Raw genomic sequence first — 9,279 nt, 5'->3', positions numbered from 1 at the left:
TCTCTCTCTCTCTCTCTCTCTCTCTCTCTCTCTCTCTCTCTCTCTCTCTCTCTCTCTTTGTTTCTTTTGAGATATGGTCTCAATATATAGCCTAGACTGGCCTAGAACTCACAGATCTCCTGCCTCTACTCCTGGAGCACTGGCTGTAAAGGTTTAAAGGTATGTGTGCCATCTTGCCTGACCCCTTAGATTATGTACACACATATATGTACATAATTCTCCTGTCTCCACCAGGTTTATAGGCATATGCCATCACACTCGGCTCAAAATGTGTTTTCTTGGATAACCTTTAATTATGGACTTACTGTTCTTCCATTTATAGTGACGACAGTGAAGATGGACTGGATGACAATAATCCCTTATTGCCTGAGTCTGGGGATCCCTTAATACAAGTAAAAGAAGAGCCTCCAAATTCCTTGCTTGGCGAAACCTCTGGAGCAGGCAGTTCTGGGTTGTTGAACCCGTATTCACTGAACGGAGTTCTGCAGTCAGGTCAGTGTGGAGTGGGAGCCCTCTGCAGCTGCAGTTCTCTTGGGGGCAGTCAGCGTTTCTTTTTTTTTTATTTTTTTTTATTTTTTGTTTTTTGTTTTTTTTTTTTTACTCTTTATGTTTCTTTATCCAGAATCAAAATCTGACAAGGGGAATTTATATAACTTCTCTAAGTTGAAGAAAAGCAGAAAGTGGCTAAAGGTAAGAGATAAGACAGAACATTTCCAGTCCAAATAACCTACTAAGATTACAGTTAGAGGGAAATTATCAGAACATTCTGGAATATTGACAGTTTTCTAGACAAAGTTATTTTATACTGGGGTTTGTTTTATGAAGAAAGCTCAACAAAGTAATTTTTTAGTAGGCTTTTTATTAAATATGAGACACTGAGAAAAGAGGAGAGAAATGGATCAGATAAGATCCTTCCTTCATTGGCTTATCTTGCAATCAGGAATGTTAATTTAGTTTTTCATGAGTTTTTGAGTACTTCATTCAACAAATGCTCAGAATGCATCCATTTGCCATGTACTATTATTGTAGGTAGACAAGGCTGCTCTGTATCATTTATGTTGTAAATGAGGGAGGTGGTGAGTAAGAGTGTAAACAAGTAAATACAGCTTCAAGATAGTATTTCTACCGTTTTCTGGATGATGAGAGTGAGCCATGTGGATGTCAAGGGTAAGAGCATATACACGAGTCATTTGAAAAGCAGCAGCGTGGGGTATGTGTTGGGGCGGAGAGGCTAGCGTGACTGATGCACAGTGACTGGGTGGTAGAGGTAAGCTTAGAACTTGACACTGTTAGGCCTGTCTTCTGTTGTGTATCCCAATGTTAGGTCATAGTCATGCAGGTAGAGTGGCGTAGTATTTATATTTATACTGTTACTGTGTCAAACTAAATAGAGGGTGATATTTCTTCTATTAAAAAGCTTTTTTTTTACTAAGCATGTGAAAACATTTAAATAAAAAAAAACTAATGACTTACAACTTCTTACTTTTGCTATAATATAAACCATTACTATTACTAGCATGTCCTTGAGACTCATGGGTTTAAAGTCTAACTTGCTTTCTTTCCAAAAGATTTTAGGAAATTAGAACTACAGAAACCTTTATACTTAGTTGTCACATTTTAAAAACATGTGTGAGGTGGTTCAGAACACTAGTTGCTTTTGCTGAGGACCTGGGTTCTGTCCCAGCACATACATGGTGTCTCACAGGGAGTCTGATACTTTCTGACCTCTGCAGGTACCGAACATGCACAAAGTTCATATAACTGCATGCAGGCAAACCAAATACTTATAAAATAAGTACATCTAAAAATAAAAATAAAAATTGAGATGTAGTCAGGTAGTGGTGGCACACACCTTTACTCCCAGCATTGGGGAGGCAGAGGCAGGAGGATCTCTGTGAGTTCAAGGCCAGCCTGGTCTACAGAGTGAATTCCAGGACAGCCAGGGCTACACGGGAGAAACCCTGTTTCAGAGGGGAAAAAATCGGGATATAAGTCACTGACCATAAAATGTAAGCTTTCAAACTGTATAACTTGGTAGCTTTTAATATGTTCATAGACTTCTGGGAATTACTGTTATCTAATTTCAGAACATTTCATCATTTCATATAGAAGCCCTGTGCTCATTAGCAGCCACTCCTATCATGAGAGCCCTTCAGTCCCTGCTGGCTACTAATATATTTCCTCTCTATTAATTTGCCCATTCTGGACATTTCCTATAAATTAAATCATAGTATGTGGGCTGGCTTTCTCACTTGGTATACTGCTTTGAGGTTTATTATGGTGTGGTATATATTAGTACTTCATTTCTTCTTGGGGCTAGTCATCTGAATGTACTGCATTTTATTTATCCATTCATGAACTACTGGATATTTGAGTTTTTTTCTCCCCCTTTAGCCATCACACCTTGTTTTGTCCTTGTTCCCTTATATGCTATATTCTTTTTCCTTATTGATATACTCTAATTTTTTTGTTTGCCTTAAAACATATATTTAACATTTAGGGTTCTTTAGTTAAATTAATAAAGTTTAGTGTAAGAATCAGAAGTGACTATACTCTGACTGTTTTGGCCATTATTGTAGCATCTGGGAAAAAATAATTGGATTGTAAAAGAAATTGCTTCACAGCAAAAGTTATATTCCATTTTCACCCCTTTTCTAGAGCATTCTTTTAAGTGATGAGTCCAGTGAGGCAGATTCTCAGAGTGAAGACAATGATGACGATGAAGAAGAACTCAGTCTCAGCAGAGAAGAACTTCACAACATGCTTCGATTACACAAATATAGGAAACTTCACCAAAATAAATATAGTAAAGATAAGGAGGTGAGAGTTTCAAGAGAACACTCACAACCACACTATTTTAACTTATATGAAATAATAAATGTTAAGAGCTTTATTGTGATAGGATTCACATAACATAAATCTAGCTTTTGGAAGTAGGTAACTGAATGGTTTCTGAGTTTATTTGTCATGTGTGTTTTCGTCATCACTGTCACAGTTCTAGAACACTTTACTCACTTCAGTAAGAAGCCTTTACACCATGGCTTCTGCCTCATTCTGTTCTCCTTTGTGCCAGGCACCCACCAGTTTACCTTCTTTTTTGATACTTACTTTTATTTTATGTATTTATTTGAGACTTGGTCTTGTATAGTAGGGTGACCGTGAACTCCGCGTTCTCCCATCTCCATCGTCCAAGTGTGCCCCTCCGTGCAGCTCTGGTTGTTGTTTGGTTTTGGATGGTGTTAGAGATTGAATCCAGGGCCTCATGCATGTGCGTTTCTTGTAGATGTATTCATTATGGACATTCATATAAATGGAATCAGATAACATGTTTCTCTCACTTGGTATAACATTCACAAGGTTTGTTCATGTTCTGTGTATTATTACTTCATTCATTTTTATTGTCAAATAGTTTTTATTTATAGAACAGTGTGTTTTTGTTTTTCAGTTGATGAGCTGATTTCTCCCACTTTGTGTGCTTTTGTATGCTACTATTGAGATTTGTATAGGTTTCTGTGTGTGTGTATGTTTTCATTTCTTCTGGTTGTATACTTAGCAGGGCAGTTGCTGGGTCATGTGATAACTTTGTGAGGCTGCAAGGATATCTTTACCAATATAATTACTTGTTGAAGATTTCAGTTTGGGAAAAATTTTCTTCATAGACCAGTATTCCAATGTTGATTGGTTTAATGATAACCATTTGACCACTTGTTACCAAAACATTATTTTTGCTAGAAATATAGCCTTTTGTATATAATGAGCTAACAGTTTTTTTAACATTATTAAGGTTGAAAGTTAGTTCAAAGAACCTTGAGTAATACATATAAATGTACAAATCAGTGGAATATCTTAACAGTTTTGATTCTCACAAAGTTCTTGAAACCTGATGCCAAGCAAGGCACATGGTATTCTGTATATTTACCCGTTTATTTTTCTTTTTCTGAGACAGGTCTCACTCTGTAGCCCAGGTGGGCCTTGAATTAATGGCAGTCAGTCTGCCTCAGTCTTATGTGTTGGGATTACAGGCATGATGGGACTTTAAGTATACAGCTTGGTGCCTGCTCACTTAATTTTGATGCTTACCAGAGAGCTTTATATCAGTCTTCCATGTTGCTCCATGTATAATCTCAGAAAATGATCCAACAGATTTCATTTTACATGGGAAATAAAAGTACTGTGGATTTGAGAGTCAGCTGAAATGAAATGTTTTAACAGATTTACTCTTAGATGGATGGGAAAAAAAGAGATTTTTAAAAGATTAATTGTAAAATAATAGGTGCTATCCTTAATAATAAACTCTTGGTGAGAGAAGGGCTGACTTGATAGGTAAAAATACTGAGATGACTGGTTGGAAACTGTTGGAAGGCCCAGGATATGGTGGCATCTGCCTGGGGATAGTGGGAGAGCCATTTGCATGTGTGAGGCCATTAAGTCTACATAGTGAGTTTCAGTCCAGCCAAGGCTACATAATAGTACCTTGTCGCCATAAACTAAAACAGTTCAAAACAAAACAAGAAAAACATTTGAAACAAATCAAAGAGTAAAAGCCAGGGTAGCTAACGTCAGGAACCTAATAACCCTGAAGATCTATCGGGGTGGAGATATGGCCTATTTTCTAATGGTAAATTCCTGCTGCGCTTGTTTTTACATGTACTTACTTAGTTTGTGTGGGCATGTGTCTGCCACAGTACATTCATGGATGTAGTGGATGTCAGAGGACAGCATTCAAGGGTCTCTCACCCTGTGCATTCCAGGGGTAAGCTTGGGCTTTCAGGGTTGGTGGCAAATGCCTTTACCTGCTGATATCTTTCCAGTCTTTGATGAATTTCTTAAGAGAAACAACTCTTTCCCTCTTGTTACTGTGTTTTTGCTTTGTTTTCTGTTTTATTTATGATAAGGCCTTATTTAGCTCATGCTGGCCTAGAATTCCTTGCCTCTACTTCCCGAATGTTGAAATTACCAGTTTACCAGGGAAATCTTTTTGTAAGAAATTAATTTCATACCAAATGTGTATCTGCTGTGTGTAGTGGTACATATTTGCATTTCTAGTATTTGGAGTGTGGAAGCAGAAGTATCAGGAGTTCAAGTCAGCCTGGGATACATGGACTTCTGTTGAAGAATGTAGAAAAGAAAAGACGTGATAGAAGGTCAGATTCTGAAGGATTTCCTTCCAAAGTTCTTTCCAGGAGTCTGTCTTGTGCATAGCAGTTGAGCCTGTTTTGCTTCTGAGTTAAAGAAATTATCTTTGATGTACTAATTACTTATTGGTCTCTGGGAAACTATTTTGGAGCTATGGTTTTCTCTAGCTTAGCTTTTTTTAAGTTAAGATGACTTCAAGGCTGTGTTGTGGAACGCAGGCAGACCCATCACAGTGTTTGCCTGCTTCAGTTGCAGCAGTACCAGTACTACAGTGCAGGCCTGCTCTCTACATACGACCCTTTCTATGAGCAACAGCGTCACTTGCTTGGACCCAAAAAGAAGAAATTCAAGGAAGACAAGAAGCTTAAAGGTAAGTATATTTATTCTTTCTTAATTTCAGAATTGTGTGTGGTTCATTTTGACTTTTAGTAGAAAATTACTTTTATCTGTAAAACTATAGTCTTTTTTTCTAATTACTGACATTATTGACCTTATTTTACCTTTGTGGTGTGGTCTTTTATAGACATAGATAGACTTAACAAACTATAGGTTGCAAGTACATGGACTGTGATCCTAGCACTTGGTAGGTACAAGTAGGACTCTGTTGGGCAAAGTTCTTGTTGGCTACATAGAGGTTGAGTCCACCTTGGGTTGCCTGAGACCTTGTCTTACAGCCTCCTCCTTCTCTTCTAACCCAAGAAACAAAGAAAACTACAGCTGTAGCTTGCTACACGAAGGTTTAGGCAAAAATAGTTTTCTTCCTTTGATCTTGTACACTCTGCCATTGTTGAGAGTATTCTGAGACGAGAAGCAGTTGGTTAAGTCACTCCTGATGAGCCAGGAAAAACATGGGACCAGAGTTTTAAGGTATCTGTGCAAGGCAGATCTTGTTTCCCTGAAGATATGAATTCTGCTCAAAAAGCATCTTTTCTAGCCTTCCTTTCTTTCTCCATACCCTCCTATTCTTATCTTCCAGTCTCTCTCTCAATGTAAATTATTTGTACCATTTGGTTTTTTTTCTCAAAAATTTTATTTTTATTTTTATTTTTATTTTTTTTTTAAAGATTCATTTATTATATGTAAGTACACTGTAGCTGACTTCGGACACTCCAGAAGAGGGCATCAGATCTTGTTACAGATGGTTGTGAGCCACCATATGGTTGCTGGGATTTGAACTCGGGACCTTTGGAAGAGCAGTCGGTGCTCTTACCCGCTGAGCCATCTCACCAGCCCCCCCCCCCCCCAAATTTTATTGACCTACCAATTGATGCATTTTTTTTCCTTTTATTTTCTTTAGTTGCCTTGCATTTCCACCAAGTGGAAGTAGGTTTCCATCCTGTAACTGTCACTTGAGGCCAGTGATTCTGCTTTATAAACAATTCTACAGTGCTGAGTTCAAATCATTTGATTTTTCGGTTTTAGTTTCAGTTTTTCATGTCAACAAAAGGCACGTCAATGTCCAGTGCTCTCTTTGAGTTAGTGAGAGCCTCCTCTTGGACTGCTCATTGGCCTGATAGAAGGAGGAAGCTCTGCCTGCCTCTAGTAGAGTGAACAGAGCTCCTGGATATGTCCTCGAATGATGAGGATGCTCGCTCGTTCTGTCCAGCCTTGTAAGTATCTCTTTCCTTTGCAGCCAAGTTGAAAAAAGTGAAGAAAAAAAGAAGACGCGATGAAGAGTTTTCCTCTGAAGAATCTCCACGTCACCACCATCACCAGACCAAAGTCTTTGCTAAGTTTTCTCATGATGCACCTCCCCCTGGCACCAAGAAGAAACACTTATCCATTGAGCAGCTTAATGCCCGCCGCAGGAAAGTGTGGCTGAGCATTGTGAAAAAGGAACTACCAAAGGTGAGTGGATAAGTGGGTGAGGGAAGGAGGGAGGGAGGGAGGGGAAGGGAGAGATGGGAACGAGGTAGCAGGAATGGGACAGGACCAACTTGTAGACATTCAGTGATGTTGTGATGTCTCTTACAGCCAAGCCATTAACACTAACCAGCATGAGGATGAATAGGGATATTAGAGATGAGAAGAGGAAGGCCAGATGCCGTAGAAACAAATCAAACATGTATTTACCTATTATGTAACACAGTCAGCTTTTAGAGGTAGAGGCCAAGTGCGTGTCTCCATGATTTTTATACTCAGAGTATGTAATAAAAGAAAACAATGTATTATATAAAACTAAAGACCAAATGAACTCTACAGGACCGTAGAGTTGGTAGAACTCCCCAGCAAGTCTGGTGTCCTCAGTTTGATCTATGTATGATCTGTTCTTAGTTGGAGCGTTAAGGGAAAAAAATATGTATGCCTCAGTGTCTGAGGACGTTTCAGATGATGCTCTTTAATGAAAAATGATTTTTCAGTAAAACAACTGAAATTGTTGTTGAGGAGAAAATTTAACACATGAATTAGTAAGAGGAAATTACTGAGAAAAGGCTGAAAACAAAACAAAACAAACAAACCTGAGGTGGGATCACTTTAGAATTGCTTTCAAGACCTTCTCAAGATCCTGAAACTCCAAATCCCTTACTATAGCATGAGGGAGAGATTCAGTAGGCAGAGTGGAGTGCTGCCTCTTTCGTCTTTTCCTGAGTGGAGTGACTATTTAATTTGAGGCATGGTTTCATTTTACAGTCTTGCTGGCCTGGAACTTTTTTGCCTCTTCCTCGTGAGTGATGAGATGAAAAGCAGGTGCCACCACACTCAGTGCTAGTCAGGGCTCTTCATAGACAGTTTGTTACTTTTAAAAGGAAGAGGACAACTCAGCCTGAGTTAGGAGCTGCTAGGTCACCTTATGTTAGGTTTGCCTTAGAATTTTTTATTGAAGATGAGGCTTGGGTGATGTGATGGTCAAAATCTGAGCAATAGTGGCAGTAGTTTGTTCTTGTTGGAGGTAGAGCTAGTATACTAAACTGGAAAGAAGCTTATGTTTCTTGTAGTGATTCTTATATCTGGGTGTCCTACTGCCTCAGCTTTGCACATTGACACAGGAAGGCAGCATGCATGAATCAGGTGATAGTATCCTAGTCCATTCGAACCTTATCGATTCTTTCTAGACGTACACAGATAGTTTTTTTTAAAGATTTATTTATTTATTATATGTAAGTACACTGTAGCTGTCCTTAGACACCCCAGAAGAAGGAATCAGATCTCGTTAAGGATAGTTGTGAGCCACCATGTGGTTGTTGGGATTTGAACTCTGCACCTTTGGAAGAGCCAGGTGCTCTTACCTGCTGAGCCATCTCACCAGCCCAAGTACACAGATTATTTAAAGAGCCAGAAACATGGTGCTGTTTGTAGATTGCTTCCTGTAATAGTATAAGAATCTGAGATCTAGTCCCTAGCACCCATGTAAAAAGCCAAGCATTGTGGTATGTGCCTATAAATCTGGTACGTGGGAGGCTGAGAGAGGAAGATCTGTGTAGCTTGTTGGCCACTCAGTCTCCCTGAATCTGAGTTGCAGGATTATTGAGACCCTGTCTCAAAAAATAAGTAGCAAAGTGATAGAGCAAAGTCCCCAATGTCTAATGCTAACCTCTACACACATGTGCAGACATGTGCTCATACATTTAAACACACATACATGTAGATACCATACTCATGCAAGTAAAACTAAAAATAAGATTAATGGCTCCTTCAACAGTAGCTTCTTGTTCCTGGTATTTTAGTAGTTTTATGGTATGCCAGACAATGTTTTAAAAGTAATTTGTTTTGTATGTACTTGACATTTTTCAGTCCTTAAGGAATTAAATAAAGGCTATGAAATCTTACTTAGAAATGAGTCTTAAATATTACTATCAAATGTTTTAGGCCAACAAGCAGAAGTCTTCAGCTCGAAACTTATTTCTTACGAATAGCCGAAAGGTAACAACATTTTTTCCGTTTTCTATTTTGTCTATTGTGTGTTCTCTAGGCTTATTCTCACTGCCCTCTTATGTTGTGATCTAAATTGGAGAATATATAAAGAACCATCTAGGTAGTCTCATTCTGTTTAATAAGTAAAATTGTTCTTCATATTTCTCATATTTTGAACTTTCTGTGTCAAATTAATCTCTGGTTCTTTAAGATCCGTGCTCAGTTTTTCCACTTAAGAAGTGATGGGGGTCAAAGCCGGGCGTGGTGGCGCACGCCTTTAATCCCAGCACT

The 9,279-nt window shown here is 38.6% G+C and overlaps 1 protein-coding gene across 1 annotated transcript in view; it reads left to right on the top strand.

Annotated features, from left to right (window-relative positions):
- The window catches only part of Ino80 (INO80 complex ATPase subunit), a 97,504-nt gene that overhangs the window by 17,380 nt on the left and 70,845 nt on the right, over positions 1–9,279 (top strand). The window contains exons 3-8 of the mRNA XM_021192643.2: positions 323–492; positions 623–690; positions 2,659–2,820; positions 5,386–5,506; positions 6,770–6,984; positions 8,944–8,997. Of these exons, the coding sequence (XP_021048302.1) occupies positions 323–492; positions 623–690; positions 2,659–2,820; positions 5,386–5,506; positions 6,770–6,984; positions 8,944–8,997 (790 nt within the window). The remainder of the gene's footprint in view (positions 1–322; positions 493–622; positions 691–2,658; positions 2,821–5,385; positions 5,507–6,769; positions 6,985–8,943; positions 8,998–9,279) is intronic.

This window comes from Mus pahari, chromosome 3, assembly GCF_900095145.1.
Source record: "Mus pahari chromosome 3, PAHARI_EIJ_v1.1, whole genome shotgun sequence".
Taxonomy (NCBI): Eukaryota; Metazoa; Chordata; class Mammalia; order Rodentia; family Muridae; genus Mus; species Mus pahari.
This window is presented reverse-complemented; position numbering and strand designations above follow the sequence as displayed.